Source organism: Thermobia domestica, chromosome 9, assembly GCF_964235325.1.
Source record: "Thermobia domestica chromosome 9, izTheDome1.hap1.1, whole genome shotgun sequence".
In the NCBI taxonomy this organism is placed as follows: domain Eukaryota; kingdom Metazoa; phylum Arthropoda; class Insecta; order Zygentoma; family Lepismatidae; genus Thermobia; species Thermobia domestica.
The window spans coordinates 94,212,506-94,235,040 of record NC_137462.1 but is presented as its reverse complement, the minus strand read 5'-3'; the positions used below and the strand labels follow the sequence as shown (position 1 = coordinate 94,235,040).

General features: G+C 36.6%; 1 protein-coding gene across 3 annotated transcripts; it reads left to right on the top strand.

Annotated features, from left to right (window-relative positions):
• The first annotated feature begins 643 nt into the window (after positions 1-643).
• Positions 644-21,848, top strand: LOC145694042 (uncharacterized). 3 transcript variants are annotated; one of them, XM_081770182.1, is made up of 4 exons: positions 644-668; positions 9,684-9,818; positions 14,849-15,080; positions 21,629-21,848. In XM_081770182.1, exons 2-4 carry the CDS (start codon positions 9,757-9,759, stop codon positions 21,668-21,670), a joined length of 336 nt encoding a protein of 111 aa, XP_081626308.1. In that variant the 5' UTR covers positions 644-668; positions 9,684-9,756; the 3' UTR covers positions 21,671-21,848. The 3 variants fall into 3 exon arrangements, with proteins under 3 accessions (XP_081626308.1, XP_081626306.1, XP_081626307.1); XM_081770180.1 differs by lacking the exon at positions 644-668 and adding an exon at positions 696-890; XM_081770181.1 differs by lacking the exon at positions 644-668 and adding an exon at positions 1,339-1,416.
• The last annotated feature ends 687 nt before the right edge of the window (positions 21,849-22,535 follow it).

Below are 22,535 nucleotides of genomic sequence, written 5' to 3'. Positions count from 1 at the left end.
ACGCAAGAACGACCGTGGGTATACATGAACGAGGATAGCGAAAATCACTGTGTATGGCGTAAAAGTAATTACCTTACCTATTGGATTATGTATTTGTACGTTATTAAGGAAGTTATTGGTAATATTCCGATGCTTTCATTGCTTGTACTTTTGTGTTCCAAAATAACGTTACACATTACTAACGTCCTAAATTTCACAAATATATACATCCCTTAAAACTCTCAAGCACTTTTATGGTTGCGAGTTATGAGTTAGCACACTAACTTCAGATACCTTCCTTCACTTTATATACTGTTTTTAATGGTTACCTTATGGACGAATCTTTGTCTAATGGGTTTTATTTTCATTAAGGTATTTCCACGTAGATCCACATCCCATACTTCAATTTTCTATAGGTTGGTCTATTACAATGTTATTACAAATTTATTCTGTAAATTTTACAAATAAGTGAATCCGTCTAGTATACCTGTACCCAACTGAAACTCAGTAAAATAATTATATAAGAAAACTCAACGATATATGCAACTGGAACCTACATTTGCACCTGAAGATGTAAACCTTCAGTTGAGATAAAGAACGGAAGAAAAGTTTCTGAAAGAAGAAGAAGAGCAAGCTGTAGTATTATCGTTGGAAGTAACTCTCTAAGGTAGATTTCCTAAAAGTATTGTGTATGTTTGTGATCTCCTCTCTCTAATGTACTATTATTTTATAATTATTCAACATAAGAAAAAATATTTCCCTCCATATGTAACACTTATGTTATTTTGTCCGTATAAGCAACACGTGGTCTGTATTCCATGTAGTAGAACTACGCATAGGGAAGCCGACAGTATTAGTTCATTTGTTCCTAAAGTATCTAAATGTTGCAATTGCGTGTGTGTTATTTCAAGGTATATTCGTTTCCATTAAAAGTAGCTCTTTAGATTTGCATTATTTATTTGGAAAGACTGCATACAAGTAGATCTAGTTTGCATTTCGTAACGTATCGAACTCACAAATTGTGTAAACTTTTACATTAAACCTCATTGTTTAACATTTAATTGTTTCGAAGGTTGTTCAATCTTAACAAATATTTAGGATGAAAACTTGAGTTTGCCTTTTTTGTAAAATGATTACGGTTTATCTTAATCTTCAAGAAAGTATGCCGAAATAGCGTCTTGCTTAAAGACGTCATCACTGGCATTCGTTTAAAAATAGAGCAAAATATTAACTGGTTGTCTATAAACTTCTATCAATGATTAATTACAATAGATAAAGTGAGACTCATTCAACAGTAAATGTCGGTTATTGACTGTTGGGTTACGGTTAGAAGAATGAATTTCGAAGAAATACTTATTTATTGGGGCTCAACAAAAACAAATGTATTGCTACGCAAAAGGAGATGGGTATCCCAAGGAGGTTCGGGGTTACCATGGGGTACGTAATTTTTGCATTTTTTAATATTTTAAAATATATGTTTCTAAAATATTATGCAGAATACTACAGAACCGCAATTCGATACGTTTCATGGTTATCGAAATACGAGAAACAAATAGCGACACCGTAAAGGTGTGAGGTTTGCGTACTAGATGGTACAATTTCGAAAAATTAACTGCTGAAATCTACCCAAAGTTAACCTCAAAAGTAGTTTAATCCAAAAGAAATACACACTCTATGGGGTTTGGGAGTAATATGGAGTTTCCAAAACTTCCACCGCCTTATGCAGAGTCGTTTTGACATATGATTAGCGTCTTACTAAAGGTCTGACTACTACAGGAAACTTATGTTAGTAGAAGAGTTTAGTATGGAACTAATCACGCGTCAAAACGACTCTGCATAAGGCCCCCAGTGTTTAAACATTTCCAAAATATGTTCTAACAGTGCTTGATGAACGTTACAGATATGTACAGTATTCATCAAAAACCGCAATTCGGTATGCGTAATGGTTATCGAAATATGAGAAAATGAGCGACATCATAGACGTGTGGGGTTTGTGTACTAGACGGAACAATTTTGAAAAATTAATTACTGAGGCCTAAAACAATTCCAAGAACAGTTTCAGTCCAAAGCAGATGTACACCCCTTTAAGTCCAAAAGAAATGTACACCTTTATAAGGTTTGGGCATACCATGGAGTTCGTACAAATCCTATTTCTAAATATTCCTAAAACATGTCTTAGCAGAGTTATGAAGAACGTTGTATACATGTGTCCAATAAAGACTAAAACTCGATGGGCCTTATGCAGAGTCGTTCTGAAGCAAGATTAGTGCCATACTAAAGAGTTCCACTAACATATGTTTCCTATAGTAGTCAGATCTTTAGTATGACTCTAATCATACATGAAAACGACTCTGCATGAGGCGGGATATGTTTAACGGTTATCGATATATTATAAAATAAAGAGAAGAACCCTAGAGTTACGGGGTTTTCGTGTTAGATATTGAGATGAAGCTTTCACTGTGGATAGCCATGTATTCTTTAAACTGCTTTGAAGAAATTTCCGTGCAGTTTTACTATACGGAACCATAGTGTAAGTAGTAGTAGGAGGAGGAGGAGGAGTAGGAACGGGTTAGACGCCCCACAAGGGTTTGTTGGGTTCTGTTCTCGACATAAAATGCTTAAATTAAAGACTTGCCCAAATTTTTATGCACATTTTACAATCTATGGATCCGTATAGTAAAACCACCGAAATTTCGATACTGAAGTGCTTTTTGTAGAAATTATACTGGGATACTTACTTAACCCATAGGGGTACCATCATACTTAACTGCAAAACGTCCATTAGACTGTCTATTAAGGTCCATATATAAGTTTTTGAAATTTATCCTCCTAATAGCAAAGACCTGTAAGCCATTCACCTTTATGGCTGTCCCTTCTATTTCTTAGTTTCTCTGTAACCGTTAGATATTTCAACTTGCAGTTTTAGGTAAACACGTATCTGTGAGACTCTTCAGAACTTGGGTAAGTCATATTTGTAAACATTTAAAAATGAGAGTTTCACAAACTCCATATTTGTTTTGATCAGGGACGTCATTTCAGACTTCCGTTGAGGGGAGCAAGAACACCATCGACATTAGACTTTCACGTTTTGTACTAGCATATTAGTAGACATTGATTAATGTATATGTATTTTTCAAACCCTTGGGGGGCAATTGCCCCCTCCTGCCCTCCCTAAATGACGACCCTGGTTTTGATACGTTTCTTTTGGATTATAATTGTTCTTAGTGTTGCTGATAGGGCTCAGTAATTTTTTTTTCTCAAAATTACACCATCTAGTACGCAAACGCCACATTATCTATGATGTCTCTCTTTATAACCCAATATTTCGCTAACCATTAGGCGTGTTGACTTGCGGTTTTCGGTGAACACATATAAGTAACGTTCTTCAAAACGCTGTTAGGACATATTTTGGAAATGTTTAAAACTGAGAGTTTTGGGAACCTCACAACACCACCAAACCCTATGAACATGTGTGTTTCTTGGATACAAAAGTGGCGTATACTGTTTTGATGACTTGGACTATTACTAACCTTTATGACATCTGTACATTATTATTATTATTATTATTATTATTATTATTATTATTATTATTATTATTATTATTATTATTATTATTATTATTATTGGCCTATGTTTAGCACAAGGGGTCCAGCTCTTTTCTCTAAAAAATGTTACGATTTTGGTAATATCTGTTCACATTCGGTTAGTTTAGGGTAGGGTTGGTTAGTTTAAGTTAGGTTAGGCTAGTTTAGGTTACGTTAGGTTAGTTTAGTTTGTGTTACATTAGTGTAGGAGTCCCGCATAATTTTCTAAAAAATAATAAAATTTCGCCTATTTCTATTAATATTATGTTAGTTTAAGTTAGTTCAGGTTAGCTTAAGTTAGTTTATGGTAGGTTAGGTTACTTTGATTACGTTATGTTACGTCTAAGTACTTGCATCACTCATTTCTCCTGTAAATCTTGTGTTTTTTACGTGCTTCTGGACCCCTTGTACTAAACATACCCCTTATTATTATTATTGGAGTTCAGTTTCTACGTTATTATACAGTGTTCAAAATAAGAAGAAAAACATAACATACTTTTCTTTTATCAAGTAGATAAATATGATTTTCCCTTCACTGGCAAGACGAATGTTATTAGTATTACGGAAAACCGATCGTACATTTGTATCTCATTTGTTCCATGAAGTATCCCTCATTTTGCTTTGGATAGCTGGTAACCCTACTCACCAGAGTAAATGGAAGCTGTCCGAGTAATAAAGAATGATGAAATAGGCAATCATCCAACAAAGGAGCCTTATTCTGTAAGAGCCTTGGCAACGAAACGCAAATAATGAAACAAGTCAGCTATGTCAACTATAGGGAAATACTATAGGGAAATACTATAAAACACAAAATTTTCGTTCCATTGACGCAAACCGCTACAGAACGAGGCTCAAGGTGTCTGAGAAAATTCCCAGAGCCCCCTAAATGCCTTGTCATTACTCGTATAATTTCCCTTTACTCGTCGCTCAAGCCCAAGAATCCTACTTCTCTAGAGGCAACTGCTGTTACCTGGCATCCCGTTCGTACGTTGTGGGCGGAGGTGGAGTGAATGGGAATGTGCTGATAAGATTCTTACTGTAGTATCTAGAGAGTGGTTTCTGCTGTGCTGTCATATTGAAAACCTCTTAATTTAGCGAGACGGATTGCGTGCAAAGAAGTTAGCGTATTTTTCTAAATACATACAGTTCTTAGGAACTCAAATTGCTGTAAGAAGATACTAACGTATAAAATTGACAATATGATTTAGTTAGATTATAATAACTTTATATTGTAATATCCTAAGGCCATCGCCACACAGTGGTCGGAAACGGGGAAAAAGCGGTCAAAAATCGATTTTGTCAACTTCGTTACCTGTGAAAACGGTATTGATATTTAATGATAAGTATCTCTCCTGCTTCCAAACCCGGAGTTTCAGAACATGGGAATATTTTCGCTGTTCATAAAATACATGTAAACATGAACAAATAAAATAGCCGAAAAATCAGTAAAAAATTAACCAAACAATATTATATGTTTTAACCATTTATATCGTTTCTGAGGTCGATGAAAGCAATTAGATAGTACATCGGACTCAATTACTGTGTGTTTAGTGAAGAATTTTATTTGTTATATATTGTCATATCATTTATATGATAGCTTTCTTAGTGTTACCAAAAAGCTACATATACACACTGATGTTAGTAGCTCTCAAGTCTAAGCTTATCCTTGCTTATCTGCAAAATAAGGTTTATTGAGTTGACCATGAGTAGTACAAAGCTTGAGCATTGGAAGTAGCTCCATCCAAGTACAGCTGAAGGACTCAGCCCCATCTAACTGGAAATGCGTTATGAGTATTGTTGTTGTTGTCGCAATCGAGATCCGCTGAGCCTTACAAAAGGAAAAGGCATGTAATTTGGATTGCCTATCGTCCCTGAATCAAAGTTGTAGTGAAAGCCTCATACATATTGCAGTAATAAACTATCAGTCATGTGGAGCTGCTGTATATTACACGTCAGTGCAGCAGTATATAAGAAGATTCTATGTTGAATCTTTTAATCTTACCGAAACAACGTAATCCTGAACTAAATTACATTCCAGTAAATGGTGCGAATGCAAAACCGCGAACTTAAATTTCGAATCCTAAGGCCAAACACTTATTTGTTTTACACCGTCTTTTTATTAGCTGCACATATAATTAGAGGGATAGCACATTGAACCTGTAACCGCTTCTTGGATGCATATTAACACCTGTCATAACTTAGTGCTGGCTAGCGATGTCTAATTCACATAAGCCGTAAACATGTTATGTTTTCAATATGTATGATTCACGATAATGGATTTCAAGATGGTGTTTTTCATGTTCTGTATCCTCCTCAATTTCTTCTCACCTTTATTACTCCTCTACATTGTTCCATTGGTTATATTTTGCAGTATTTGACATTTATGCGAGGGGTTTTCACACTTTTGGACCATCCTATATATAACTGCACGTATTGCTGCAGGAGTTCTTCGAATCACTTTCCCAGTAGTTGCAATCGACTTAGAAAGGACAATTACGTATAGAATGTTAGGGAGACATCCGTCAACTTCCATTGTTTCGGAAAGAACTATTTTTGTCCGCTTTTCCTAAGTTTCCGACCACTGTGCACTGGTAGGCCTGGTAGCCCACAAAATACGCTACTGGATTGAAAGTACTTTAAAGGTTGTTGTTAAGTCATAAGAGGGCCGGTTCTAGACATTTCTTAAGTGTAAATAAACAATATTTCGGTGTCCCACCTAAATAATAAAAAGGTAGAAAGTTGTAATAGACAAAAATTTTCCAAATAATTTTTGCAGTCGCAAATTCCTTCAATATCTGTAGTCTTTCTATGAATATTAACAAAAAATGGCGAAATTATAACTAATTGACTGTGAATGAATACTAAACAAAGTTCCTATTTTAATAACGAATAGCATATTTATTAAATAAACTCAAGGTATATAGTATAGGTATATATATAGGTGTATATATATACACCTATATAGTAAACTTAGGTATATATATATATAGCTAAGGTGTATTTTGACAAGTACAATTGAAACTTAAAAGACGAAACGGAATAAAACTCAAGAGCTTCAAGTCCAGTGGCGGACCTAGAAGGTAAAAACGGGGGGGCAACCAGAACTCAGATAGGTATCATGAGTTTAATATAAATTTAAAATACTTTAAATTATTTTGTTACTCAAAAAACTGGGGGCGTAGGACCCCCAGGCTAGATCCGCTACTCAACTCTAACATTAACACGGGTTTGATTTTGACAATGAGCTTTCGATTACAGTTACCTTTTCGAGTTAACGACGCATATACTGCGTGAAAACTAATTGTATTCATCCAAATTTTGGAATACATAAATGTAATTCAGACCCGTAACCGAAGAGGACGTATCCACTCCAAAATTAGTTTTAAACTTAATGCGGGAAACAAGGATAGATCTCTTTCCCTCATCTATAATCAAATCAGAAATGGCAATATTAGGTGTTGTAACTGGTCAAAACAATGAATTCAAGATGGAAATAGTATGCAATCTTTAATTATGATTCATTTCTCACTAAAACAAAACTTAAAACATACCTGATCAGGAGCCCCTTATGTTCTGCACCCCTGCAGTTGCGTGGGTTGCGGGGGCAGTACTCCGCCACTGCTTTGATCGTTTATTTAAGTGATGTATATAATATATTTCTTAAGTAATGTTGAATGCAACACGAACACAATCAGCAGACCGAATTACAAAACCAACCTTTAATTCAACGATTAAATTACTGTAATCAAGTAAAATAAACTTAAGTTTCAAATGTTTATCGACTTGCACATGCTTCGTTAATAGTAACTGGTATTGATGACTCCCCCACCTCAACATTTGTATGATTATCACTTTCGAAATTTTGTCCACAAGTCGAAAGAAACTTTTCTAGAGCCTTCGCTTGCCTCTCATCTTCTTTCAAGCTTCGTAGCTTTCTTTTCCGATGAAATGTTCCACTTTTTTAACGTTGGCTATTATTATTACATGAGAAACAAAGTGCTATTGAAAAATGAAAACATTTTTAAAAAACGACTCAGAAGCGAAAATGTTAATGAGAAATGATAATAACACGCAATAAACGCAGGAACATTGTCGAGCATGATCATTTTGGTGTTCGGATGTTCTAGTGAAGGAAGACATAATGTTGCGTGAGCATACCGACCTCCCAATGTCTGAACACGGTATACTTACCTGTCAGTGTTATTTTGACACTCCTTTTTCACATGCATCTTTTCAGAGGTACAATCAGCTCCGGCTACATTTTTATAGATGATAATGCGCAACCACAGCGCAGGTGGCTCTTGTTACGAGAGTATATTCGGAGAATGAACGGGCTTATTTGTTCCCTCCGACTTGAATCCCAGTAAGCTACAGGGTCCAGATGCACCAAGCGTCATCTAACAGCTGTCAACAGCACTAGTGGAGTAGTGGAATTCCATACTGCAATTCATCACCAAGCTTGTGAGCAACATGGGATCATGTTCCAGAACAGGCATCCCTCTCCTTGGTAATCACATATCCTACTAAGGACCACTTCACACTTTCTGCAATATAAGGAATGCCGTACACAGCATATGAAACTTACTTTTGTTCTTAATTGTTGACACGAGTGTAGTATTTTGAACTTAGTGACTTCTACCATAGTGACAACATTTTATTTTACTTACATTAATACTACAAATTTTGAAGTTGTTGAAGCAGTTGTTAAAGCAGCTCGAAAAAAGATCATTTTTTATGGCCCAAGAAACAGATCATGGTAGGGGTAGCATTCGTCCCGGAAAATCCGGGGCCATCACGGAATCGAGATCTGTGTTCCGGCGTCAAGAAAATATTTCTCGGGACGCTTACATGTCCCGGATTTCAGCGAAGAATAAAGGAAGGGAACATTATAGTTTGCTTTGTCAACAGAATTAGGTGTATAACTATTCTCTTCAACTTCTGAGAATGGTAATTCAAAAGTTGAAGAAAAAAACTTGATTACATAAATCATGGATTTAATTAAGTTCACGCGTTAATTACTTTGACATTGAACGATGTATTCGCTTCATTGGGCCAGTGCCAAAAAGATTTTACTGCTCAATCTTATTGTTATCTTTAATACTCTGTTTCAAACTGCATCTTGCTTTTGAAATATTTTAATCTACGATCCCTGACTGATATTTTTGATAACTTTCCGCTAACCATTAAAGAAAAGTATATTGTTTTAATTAATATAACTGAACAGACAACAATGAGAAAATGTTGGAGTATTTTTTTTTTAAATAGAAGCTATGAGGTTGGCGAAAACTATTTTTTGAATTATTTCCGGCATATTTCTTTTTCCATCTTTTTACGCCACAAAGGTGTCTGTTGCCCCTACTGAGCCACCACTTGAATGAGCCTTGAATGAGCTAAAACAAAAAAGACTCTGAAAGCCACGAAACATAACAGATACTGAGAAATTAAAAAAACACTTTTGCTTACCAGCAAGAGCGCCGATTTGGGGAGTCCGAGGGCACCCCGCCCAAAGCTCATGTGGGTCTGCCTAGTGTATTTATGAATATACAATATTTGGCACAATTTGAATGCAATTTGTCTTAACATCCTCATATGTATACCTTCTGCGTCTGAGTGCCTCCCCCTAACTTTACAGAGAAATCGGCCCCCTTGCTTACCAGAGGGCAAGGGGTAAATCATCTGCTTATTTTTGCTTAATTAGAGAAGACTAAAAATGTGATTATGTAAGATTGAAAAACTCTTATCTAATGGAAGGAAGTAAATTAGCATATAACTTCTTTTCATTTTAAGATTTTCGTAATTTAGTAGAGTCTCGGATTTTCATTTTTTTAAATATGGCAACCCTAGATCATGGCCAGTTAAAAGTGGGCGACTGGTAACCCTGAAAAATGAAACAAGAATAAAATGTAAGTAATAATTCGCCATTAATATTTTAAGAAGTGTCTCATTCATGCATTTTCCTACAGTGACATTTAAATCAACGGTGAGAAAGAACAATCTTTACAAATAGTTGCATTAAAATCATATTAGCAGGTGCTTGGTACTTGAGCAGTATTCGTTACTTTAAAGTTGCTCATATGTTTTTTCAGTATTCAAAACAATAATTAGAATTTACTTTTTCAGGTTCGGACGGGAGTGTAGAACTGTTTTATTACACGAGAGACAATACTTCGTTGCTTCTTTCTACATCATCAAAATGCCTTCTTTGCAGTTCCATCTGTCTAACGCTGAAGAACGAATGAAGACGTTAGAAGACAAGTATGTAATTTATCATGAACTATTTTCTTCGCTACATCAGTACTCTTTAAAACTAAATCACATATTTATCATACCCTCGTGCCAAATCTGTTTAATGTATAATTTATATAGCACGAATTTAAGTTGAATGAAATTATGTTTTTATTTCCATCAAGTCCAAATGTGTTCCTCTGATGGTCTAGCTAGCCTCTTTTTATATACAATTATAGAAAATCCAAAATATGCAGGTACACTGAAACTGTTACTATTATTTTGTTCAAGTTAACGTAAAACGTACCTAGGTAACATAATCAATTCTATAGTCACATTAAAATAGTTTAATTTAAAGACAATCTATTCTGTTTCCAATAATTTTCTTTACTGGGTGGTTTCTAAAGCAGTAAACTAACTTGTAAGTAAAGCCATATCAAGCACTTGGCTTCATTATGTACTTGTTCATTCCATCTACATAGTCGGGTGTATTATTTATCCTAAGTTAATGTTATTCTATCATCGATGTCTTTCGTTTACGTTAGCAATTATATATACGTATATATACAAGGTGTGTTCAAAACGTATCGGACCATTGGTTGGCAAAAAAAAAAAAAAAAATAAAACATTTATTGATTTCGAAATCCGAAACACTAATCCTAATCAAAGTCTTCTTGGTAATCCTTACACTTCTCCCAGTTCTCCGTCATTGTTGGAAACACTTCTGGAACGCAGTTTTTACAATAGTGAGCAACCGTGTCGCAGTATTCCGTATGTCTTCTCTTGACTGAAAGCGGGTCCCTTTTAGACGTATTTTCAGTTTGGAGAATAACCAAAAGTCACATAGAGCCAGGTCGGGTGAGTAGTCACATAGAGCCATGACGGGAATGCCCAAACAAACGTTCAAAATTGAATGTACCGATCCGATTGAATTGCCTTCTGCTTGGTTATTGCCAAGCTTTTGGCCAAAATTTGATGCAATATTGATTCACAAGTTTTACTGTCGTTTTACGAAAAAACTGAAATCCGATGACAGCTCACTACACGTCTTCAATCGTTGCCCGACTGCCAGTGACTGATGCTTTCTGTGGACGGAAAATATTCACGACTGCTCATGAGTGTCTCATCTACATCTACACTGAAGAAATTCTCGCGCTTCATTGGTTTACGCAGGAGAAAATAAGGTTCGATAGTTTTTTAACATGCCTTTATGTACTATGGTTACGAACTATCTGCTGAAGGAAACAGATGATAAATGAATATAGAAACACAATGGTTCAGTGGTAGAACGCTAGGAGAGATTTCTGGTGCTAAGGGTCCCTTGATTCGATCCCAGGCCATATGTATTTGCGGTATAAAACAGCGTGTCTGTGGGTTTTCTCAGACTTCTCCAGTTTCCTTCCACATGAATATTCCGCCTATTCTGTCAACTTCATTTTCGTTATTCATTTGTCTCCTTTAGCCTAACTAATTAACTAACTAACTCTATGGCCTATGGAACCCCGGAGAGGTTCAATGCCGCGTTCACAAAAGCTCTCCACTGATTTCTATCCTTAGCTAACTGCATCCAGTTTCTACTTTGTATTCTAATCTCTGCGAGATCCATCTTAATATTGTCCTCCCATCTGCGCCTAGGTTTTCCTAATGGTCGTTTTCCGATTGGTCTTCCAGTCAAGACTTTGAAAGCGTTTCTACTTTCTTCCATCCTAGCTACATGACCTGCCCACCTAAGCCTCCTAGACTTGACGACCCTAACAATGTTGGGTAAACCATATAACTTATGTAGTTCCTCGTTATGAAGTTTCCGCCATTTCCCATTCCCGTTCCTCTTGGATCTCCTTTAGCCTACAGGTCACAATCATGGGACACAAAACTTGGAAACAAGAAGAAAAAATATAGATTACTTAAAATGAACGATAATAAAAGAATTTTTCGTTTTTAGCTTAATGTCCAATGATTATGCACCGAGGCATAGGAAGACGGTGATGAGATGAATGATAGTGGTGGAATGAAGAAAGTGCAAGGAAACGGAAGAAGCACGAGAAAATTCCGCACACGGTGTTCGTCCACTATATAACTTCGCTAAGCTAGAGTTCCGGTAGAACCAGGGACCCGACGTGCCAGAGATGAGTGCTCCACTACCGATCCACCGTGGCCTCTATGAAAGTGTACAAGGGTACGGGAGAATCTTAAAAGAACCTGGACTTAATTTTATTCATCATAAAGGTGCATAGCATAGGACTGAACAACATTTTTTTTCTTAGTTTAGCGTACATGCCCCTTATGCTAAAGGAGATAGTAATTAATGAAAGTAAATGATGGTGAAATTAAATATTTGTGCTCTCCCACGGTGAATCGAACCACCTGCACAAGAGGCGTACAAACTATTCACTATACCAGCGAGGAGGTTTGCATAGACTCGACACAGAGACCCCTTTTCAGAAGAAATGATCGCTTTCCCACTGATCTACTCTGCCCCAAGGTTTACATTTGGATAGCCTCCTTTCGCGTTATTTCCTTTGGTAAGTTGCAAGCAAAGTATATTATGATATAGTATGGGCCAGTGGTGTGGTCCACAGCTTACGGCATGATGGACCGTAACATCTCTTAGGAAGCGAAATAGTGTGGTGGAGAACGGGAAGTTTGATCTTGCATGATGGTCTGTGCATCCGTCAGCTGCGCCGGATTCAAGCCCCAGTTGCGATTCAGAGCCCACACAGTGGCTCGGTAGTAGAGTGCTCAGGAGTTTCTGTTTGATATCAAGCAATGCGAATTTGTGGTGGACAATATTTTCTCGAGGTTCTTCCGTTTCCTCATAGTTCTCGTTCCACGAAGTCCATCATAATCATTAAACTTAATTAATCATCCGTTTCCTTTAGCCTGAAGAACATGCTCGTGTGGGTGGAATGTAAATCAAAGATTTAATTTTATTTTAATATTGTTAGTAGTAGGTTCCATCTTTCATAAGATTGGTGTTACATAAGGGCGCAAAACTCATTTAAATTTCAGATAAATATTTATAATATTAAGTTAACCTTTTCTCGTGTTTAATCAGATTATGCATGTAGAATTATTTCATGATTATCGAAAAGAAAATGTTATATTTGTGAAAGATTTTTTACAGACTTCTGAATATCTATTACGTAAAAGCACACTGGAGTGTTAAACATTTGAAAAAGTATATTCCAGTCAGTGATACACTAGAGGGAGGAAAAAAGTGTCGAGCTCCCCGTGCCCCGGAGGCAACATTTGCCCTCAGACATGATGTATTGTAAATAAGTTTCATAATATAAAGCTGTACTTGTTGCTATCCAGTAAGTAGCTCCCCCTCCCAGAAAACTTTTATCTTCTTCCCCTCCATTATCTGCAAGAAATTGAAACCAGTATCGTCACTTTTTCCATTCCCATTGTCTAATGTAGCTAGGGAAAATGGCTAAGTAAGGGAGGAGAAGTAAAGTGTACGGTTTCTTTCCTCTGGGCTTAAAAGGTAAGGAAAGTCGATGCTGGGGAAAAAGTGTAGGCTTCGAAGCCTAGACCTGCAATAATATACTAATCCAAAGGTCACTCATGTTTAATATTCCTACTGAATTCAACAGATTTCCACCTACTATAGAAACTTTTACTCCTCTAGAGAATTTTCTTATCCATATTGCGCAAATTACATATTGTTATATAACGTTTTGTGAATATGTTTTATGTTGATATTCTGTTATTTTAATTTTGCATTTTGCTGTTGCTACATTTCAGCCTGTTGTATATATTTGAACTGTATAAATAAATAAATAAATAAAATGTTGAAAATAAATTGAGAAATAGTAGGGGGGTAATGGCTTGGTCACGCAATGATCACTTGTCGTGTCAAATTACCATTCTGATATAGAAGGTAATGTGACCTCTATAGATTCAAGAAACCAGATCCCTAAGATTGATATGGAACGAAATATCTTTAACTTAACTTAAAGGTAATATTCTTTGTCAGGCTTTCTTGCAGAAATGTCCAGGGGTGAAATTGGTGGTGTCATCTCTTTCGACACTGTTGCTTTCAGTATACTGGCAGACTTGTATATACTTACTTCAACTAACCATGTCCCCACATTTGCTCTCTTTGAAAATCGGGTAGTTCTCCCTTTTGCTCCACTATATACCAGGGGTGACTAAAGGCAGATTTTAGAACGCAAGTGACTCCCATGAAATTATTTAGGAGGGCATAGCTTTTAATTGAAAGTGATGCAATCAAACTAGAAAATGGTAAATTTTGAAGAAAAATGTGTTTTCAGGGGCAGAATGGTAAGTGTGGATGGGGGAGAATGATTAGTTTGGAGAAAGACTAAATTTCGAGCGGCAGTGGAAAATTTGGGGAGGGCACCCCTGACATGTAACGTATTGCACACAGGAGTGGACACTACACCACTTCACGTACTGCTCAGTATCACCCAACATAGCACAGAAACATATGGTATATAAATATTCACTGTTATTTCGCAAATATTACATTACATACATACATAGTACATAATTAGTACATAGATGTTTCCATTGTTTTATAAACATTTGTAGAAAAAAGTCTTCATTTATAAAAATAAAATTACATTTTTTGTGAATTTACAGTATGCTGTGCATAATTTTATAAGTTACGTGTTCCGGACGATCGTTTCTGTAGCTTAGTAACCATACTCTCAAATATTTTCATATGGCCCTTCTTTAAATAGTTACGTATGCAAGGGCGTCCATGTTGTGGTTTCCAAGGTGGGGGGCAAGTATAAGCGACGTTTCAAAAATATTTTCAAATTTTGCTGTAACTAATGTAAAAATTCTATTGGATTTTCGATATTCTGAAGTACAATTTCGTGTAGGGGGCGCGAGTGCCCCACTTTGCCCCCCTTGATGGGCGCCCTTGTACGTATGCACTATTAGCTACATGCAAAACAAAAGTGACAACTACCTAGGTGAGTACAGGTTCTGTAGTGAATCGATACTGTACTTAAGTATAGAATAGCTTAGTATTGATAAGGTTTCGGGAAACTTAACGATTAATATTAATAAATGAACATTGATTTTAGGATGGCTCACACGAAGGATGGAATACTTGACATGGAATTTCTTGGGAAGATGATCTTGTCTAAGCGTCCTAATCAGAGCTCGGATTTTTTGAAAGCCTTTCTGAAGGAGCTGGAAATAGTGCGTGGGGAATATGAGTGTGCTGAGCGCTCATTGTCCAATCTACGAAAGGAGTTGCAGGAACTTCAAGAAGAAGTTAACCTTTTAGAACCTAATTGGAGACATAATATAAGAGTGAGTCACAGATTTGTTCTTCTTTGTAATATTTAAGTTCTAGTAAAAGGTATGTAATTCTCACGTCAAATTATCCAGCGGTTATAATATTGATCCCCGTAGAACATAAGTTTTGAAACATCCTCACTACGCTTTTTTTATTAAATTGTAAGCAAACGTAGCATCCATCTCGCGCGCAGCTTTCTCGTGTCCAAATTTTCAGTCAACTTTCAGTCAGACGTATAGCGTTTTCTTAAAAATCTTACCATGTCTGCTAGCTCGTGCACTTTCAGTCAGTGGTCAATATCATTTTGTGAATTTTTCTTCACCATATTTGGTGTGGTCTCTTCATTTTGTTGACCACTGCGATGTACTTCTTTGCAGCTAGTATGGCCTCGTTTAAACTCTCCGACGCAACAGTTTACTGTTATAAACGAAGAAGCAATTTCCCCAAGAGTACAATCTAGCTTGGCTTTGATATTGGTTGAACTGAGACCTTTCAAATGAAAGTGTTGTATCACATAACTATGACCCATTTTCTCATGTTTACAATTCACAGAGAGCGTTCTAGGAATTTTCACGTATTTTCGTCCTTTGTATATGGAAAGTTCCCCAAGGAAGTCTGAAGAAAAATAAAATGAAACCTGTAAGTTTTACGTTCCAGGGTTATGCCGGCTAGGCTGAAGAAGAAGGTGATGCCGAGAAATGAATGAAATGGTGGAATGAAGAAAGTGGAAGAAAACGCGAGAATTCCGAGAAAGCCCATGCACACGGTATTTGTCCACCAGGAAGTCTGAAATCATCACTGCATCTAATCATGCTGATTTCCATATTGCATATAATATTTGCTATTCAGAAAGGGTAAGATATAAGGATTTTTTTATAATGAATTCATTTGTTTAATGAATTCAGAATTTCAAAACTAGTTTCTATCTTCACATAACTTTTTGTTTCAATATCGGAACACTATAGAGTTAAAATGGTGAAAGATAGGCTAATTGTTTTCTGAAGTGTAAAGGTAATCAAGAAAGTTCTATCGTTCTTCATGGAGGTCTGTGTTCAATTGGTCCTCACACCGGGAGTTGAGTGCGAATCGAGATAAGGCGAAAGCCAGTTGTAAATGTGGGAATATCCAACATACTACCTGGTTCTGGCAGTTCAGTTACACCGTGAACTTGCGTAAAGACATAGTGAACATGGGACCTCCACAGAGCGCAATAAGAGCGTGTATGCTGTACAAGTTTAAACTGGGGTCAAACGTCACCGCAGCAAGGCGCAAGATATACCAGGCCTTTGGTGAAGGTGTCGTGACTATGAAGAGAGTGCAGCCGTGGTTTAATAAGTTTAAGGACGGTGACGAAACACTCGAAAACGTACCACGTGCATGAAGACCAACACATAGAATGAAGATCTTCAGGCGAACAGTGGCCAGACATGTGAGGAACTGGGACTACAATTTAGTGTGAGTGGAGAAACCATTCGGCAGCACCACCATCAACTTGGGAAGCACTACAAATTGGGACGATGGGTCCCTCATAATTTGACTCCGGGACAGAATTAAACGTGGACAGATACCTGTGTTTCTTTGCTGTCTCGTCTGAGGAAGGAGCCATTTCTGGGCAGGGTGTTGACATGTGATGAGAAGTTGGTCCTGTACGAAGCTCCACGGCGGCGCTATCATTGGTTAGCACCCATGAACTGGTTCCAAACCAGCACTGCACGAGAAGAATGTCCTCCTTTGTGTTTGGTGGACTGCTCGCAGCTTCGTACATAGGAAACTTCTACCAGCTTTTTAGAGCATCAATACAACTGTGTACTGTCAGCAGTTGAGCAGTTTCAAATAAAACTCAGAACTCTGGAGCCTTCACTTACGAATCGCAAAGGGTTCGTCCTGTTACAGGACAACGCTAAGCTCCACGTGGCTAGGATGATCCGGGATACCATTCTATGCCTTGGGTGGAAAACATTACTGCATTCGCCATACTTCCCGGACATTGTACTGTTCGGTTATCACATGTTCCATTCCTTGGACAAATACCTTAAAGGACGCCAGTTTAGTTTCCTAGTAGAGGTGAAAAATGCACTTGATACCTGCATCCATAATGGAATCCATGGTCTTCCAGAAAGTTAGCAGAAGGTCTTTGATGTTGATAGTGACTATTTTTGATCTTCTAGGTACGTCTAGGTGACATACTGATGTTCGAAGGTGGTGGGTGAAAAAGCGACAAAATTTTCTTGGTTTCCTTTATTTTCAAACTCCCAATAGTAAATTCGATCTCCTATCTCTATCGGTTCAATATTAAATTTTCATAGGTCGAAAACGACAAGAAATAGAGATTTTAAAAATAGAAATTTAAGTAGGGATCCCAGGAATATATTCCATCCCTCTCATTACAACTTCTGATTTTAATATTCAATTCCCATAAAGCAAATACAATAAGAAATACCTATTAGAATTAGAATTGATATATTAGTTTGAACGTTACCGGGATTTGCCTGGTGTGAATTAGGAAAGCCCAGGAATAACCTCACTCAGAATAGCAGGCCTGAAAACGGTTTATCATTTTTTTCGACCGAGTGTCCCAATCGGTAATCGAACCCAAGGCTGCTCGCACCAAAAGTGAGAGTAAGAGATACGTAGATTTTCTTAAGTAGTTTCAATTTTCAAAAACTAAATTCCGTTTTTGCCCTCTATTGAAACCGAAACCGAAAAAGTAGACCAATTTTCATGTTTTACTATTGAATACTCAACAGCAAAAACTGTAAGATATTGTGAGATGTAAAAAATCCTCGTTCAACGTTTTAGTGATAGATTTTATCCCCAGTTTCTCGCTATTGCTGACAGACTTGACCGTCAAGCGTCATGCTCTCAGTTTGCAAATGATTTGTTCCAGGCGACGAGACAACATGTTAGTCGTTAAACTGTTCGTCGGAATTGTGATCAATACAGCAAAACTGGATGCAATGAGGCATGTGCTGTGTGTGTCATTAAAACGGGAGCACAAAGGTGCGCGTTGCAAATGGCGATAAGAACATGTTGCATGAGAGAACAGCAGGGGCGCGCGGGTTATGTTCTTCATGAGTCTCGATACAGCCTGTCGTCTGATTCTGGTCAGACATTAGTGTGGAAAGAGCCAGAAACACGCTATCACTAAAACTTCATTGCTGAACGGCCGTCCTTTGTCGATGGTTCCATCATGGTGTTGGGTGAGATCATGCTGGATGAGAAAACTGACCTCCATATTGTGGAACATAGCACTATAACGTCACAACTGTAACGGAGTAAAATTCTCCATTCACATGTGTGCAATTTCCGTGGAGCGTTTGGTCCGGTCTTCCTGTTTATGGATGACAATGCCCGCCCACACTGTACACTTCTGGTGTCCGACTATGTGGAGTGCGAAGGCATTACTCGCATTGCATGGCCTACATACTCGGCGGACGTGATTCCCTCGAACATGTTTGGGATGTTCTTGGGTGGCGAGAAGCGCACAGCAATCCAACACCAAGCACTCTTCCTGAACTGCGAACAGCTCTCTTCGAGGAGTAGAACCATCTGCCGTAAACCTTAATCAACACTTTGTTTGCCATTCTGCTTTGAGACATATCCCTTATGATGACTTAATGGCAATACCAAAACTACCAGAATATTTTACTGTAGAATCGGAATCGGAAGAGGATTTAGAAGATGCGAGTTCACACATTCAGAAAGACAAAAACTTCTCAGTATTCTCAACCACAGAGCCACATTTGATCACTCACGCGCAGTTGAGCAACAAAGTTTGAGACAAACTTACTAAAAATTAAAGCACAACAATTTGAGTCAAGATTGCAACAGTAGAATTTTTAGACAGGCAAGTAAAGATGTCGTATTATGGGAAGAGGGAGTCGACTATATCAAGCTAACGTATTTTTCAACGGGTGGAGATTCAGTATACTGTAACAGCGTACGATGATTAATGGATGAACTCCATCTAGATCATTTTCCTGGCAACTAGAGGCTTTTATTGATTCGTCTAAAACTAGTTTAAAGGCAGTTTTATTATATAATGGAAACAAGAAGCCTTCAATACAGCTTGCCTATGCACTTCATATGAAACAGACATTTGATAACCTTAAAACTATGTAGCGTAAACTATGTTATGAAAATACTCTCGGGAACATGTATGTGCTGACTTGAAAGTTTTGGCGTTGGATTGCAACGGGAATATACCAAGTTTTGCTGCTTCATTTGTGAATGGAACAGCCAAACAAAAGATAAAAGTTACAGTTAAACAATGAAAACTCCAAAAAGAATACATTCCTAGTCAGAAAAATATGGCACAAGAAACTCTGTTGGAGAAATCTAAAATAATATTAACCCTTTCGTAATAAATTTGGTCTAATAAAATATTTATGAAACCAATGGATAAAGAAAGAAGGATTTGCCTACTTAAGGGAAAGGTTCCTCTGTATAAGTGAAAAAGATGAAAGAAGGAATTTTCATTAGTTCACAAATAAGACAGTTGTTTGAAGAACTTAACTTCAGAAATATATTGAACGATAAAGAGAGGAGAGTGTAGAATGAATCTAAAGATATGTGAAAAATTTTGCAGGTAATAAAAAGACTGAGAATTATGAATTAATTGTGTAGGAACTGATTTCCGCGTATTTCAGTTTAGGCTGTAAAACTTCCTCCATTCTCATTTAGACATTTTTGCAGAAAATATTGGGCAGTTTCTGATGAACGTGGTGAAAGATGTCACCAAAATGAAGAACCGGTAAAAAGGTAAATAGAGCCAACCTATATTAGCAAATTACTGCTGGAACCTTCTAAAGAAAACACCACGAGAGCAATACAAAAACTACAAAACAACAAAATTAGATCCTCCAGAAGAAGAGCACTATATAGTTGAAACAAAGCATAAAAAAGACGAATTCAGAAGTGAAACAGTACCGACTGTCCAGAACTGAAATTCCAAAAAACTAACTAAACATGACTTGAAGGACTGTGATCTTTGGGAAATTGTGGATGATATAGTTTTTTGTCTTCATATTCAGATTCAGCCTCATCGAATTAGTTTGAATCACCAAAAATTGCCAGTTAGAAATTCTTTAATTTTTTGCCGATCAGTGTTATTTACTGTACGTGTTGTCTTCCAAACTTTGCTATGCGTACATATTTAAAGTCTTATAGAGTCTCTATGTCCATCTGTCTGCCTGTCAAACGGTATCAGAGGAAAAATAATAAGATGTCGATAAGCGATTTTTCGCAAACGGTTAGCGTTCCAATAGTAAGTTCCATTTCGTTCATTAACTGTCTACTCAAACCAAGAGTGTTAGAAATTAACAATTTTTGTTTTTAAGGTTGCTGCATATAGAATAAAAACGATAATAGATAACGACAATCAGTTTTAAATCGATTCAGCATCTTAGAAAATATATCAGCTTCATCTATATCTTTCTACTAAAATAGGAAATAGTTGCTACCCCTTTACTTCCATAGAGCAATACGGTCAGATATAGAGAGAGATTATTATTATTATTATTTATTTTTTTTATTTATTTTATTTATTTATTTATTTATTTATTTGAAATCGACTCTGCGTCCCAATAATATATCTTCTCAGTTAAACCTCTACTCAATCTAGAATGATAGAAATTGATAATTTATGGTTTCAATGTTGATTGTCATGAAACATTATGATAATAGACACTAAGAACCTTTCTTTAATCGATTTAGCATCCAAGAAAAAGTATTATCTTCTCCCACATCTCTACAGTAAAACTGAAAGTTGTAGTAATTTGCTATTACCTTCGATGTCAATATTGACTTTCATAGAAAGAAAAACAATAGAAGATTGCCAATAATGAAATTTTCATATAGATGCAGCGTTCGAGAAACAAATGCTATTTTTTTATCTTGTCCCTTTATTGCAACTGAATTATAAATGTACAGTCAGTAATAAATGTTATTTTCGTTTGCTAAAATTTACATTGGGAACAACGGTGATACGGTTGGTATTTTGGGAATGGGTGGATACGGTGGATACGGCTGGGTAATTTCATCAAATGGAAAGAACATTTGTCGTTGACTGTACTACTTCCAGCTCCAGTACTGAATTCGCAGACTGAAAGTCTTTATCGTAGTTTCACACTGTGAAACGAAACTCATTGCTTGTGCATACTATATATATAGATATATACGTATCTTATAAATATGTGCGTTCTGCAAAATTTAGTAAAATTAATTTTCCAAGCTCATCAACGAAACTCAGAAAAAAGTAAGATTGAGTTGTGTTATTAACGTTACACTCTAGTGGTAAAAGTTATGACAGGTTCTTGATTGTATAATGTTAGAAAATACACATTCTAAATCATATATAATATCTAAAATTACTAATCTATCATCTGGTCTTCATTATGCCACGATGGATCTTCATATCGTGGGCTCCGTATGTCTTCAAGTTTAGAGGGAACATCTTAGAAAGCGACTGACGCACAGATAATTAAGATCCACGGTAGGTTCATTTTGAGATAAATTTATGAGACATTAAAATATTAAATAATATATGATTCTTTTCTTTCAGGCATCTATGGAGTTCTCTAAATCTAACGATAAGTCGCCTTGAAATCTTAAAATGCCAGAAGCTGACAGAAGATAGTGAGATATTCGTGATTGAAGATGTTAGGAAATAATAATTTTCACTAATCAGCACAAATTTAAGTGAAAGACGGGGGTACCCTTAATCTATATATGTAGTGCAATTTGTTTGCTTGCAAATAAGTAGTGAAATAAATCATGAATATGAACACAGTATTGTATTTATTATATTAAAATGTTCCAGGGAACGTAATTTGACATATTTTTACTCAGAAACATAATATTTAATACACGTTATTGAAACGCGAATCATGTGTTGCGTATGAACTACATTACTACATAGATCTAATTCCACGATATTATTGAGGAAAAATGATGCAAAAAATGTTCGAGAATTAAACATATATAGCACTCGATAGATGTCACTGACTAGAACAAAATTATGTGTGTCAGTATATATATCTAATATATGCATGTGTGTGTGTGGTGTGTGTGTGTGTGTGTGTGTGTGTGTGTGTGGGTGTGTGTGTGTGTGTGTTAGGGTAGGGATGACCAAATCCGAAATCCGGATTTCAGATCTTGATTCGCATCCAAACCCACATCCCAAATTGTGATAAACTTGAATATCTAAAATTCGTCGAAAGTAATTCACGAAGTCTTGACAATGAAGAAATAAACAGAAAATTAAGACAAATATTGACTAGTCTATTGAAACATCTTAAACCCAGGGATAAAAGTGAGGGGGAACGCGGAGAGCACTGTTACCCCACTTCCAAAAAATACCAATGGCCTCCCCTTACTTTCCAAAAAATTAAAATTCTCAAATAGGCATGGGGGACAGCGTGACGTCATGCGTCCTTCTACTTTTTCAGATCCACTTTTATCCCTGCTGA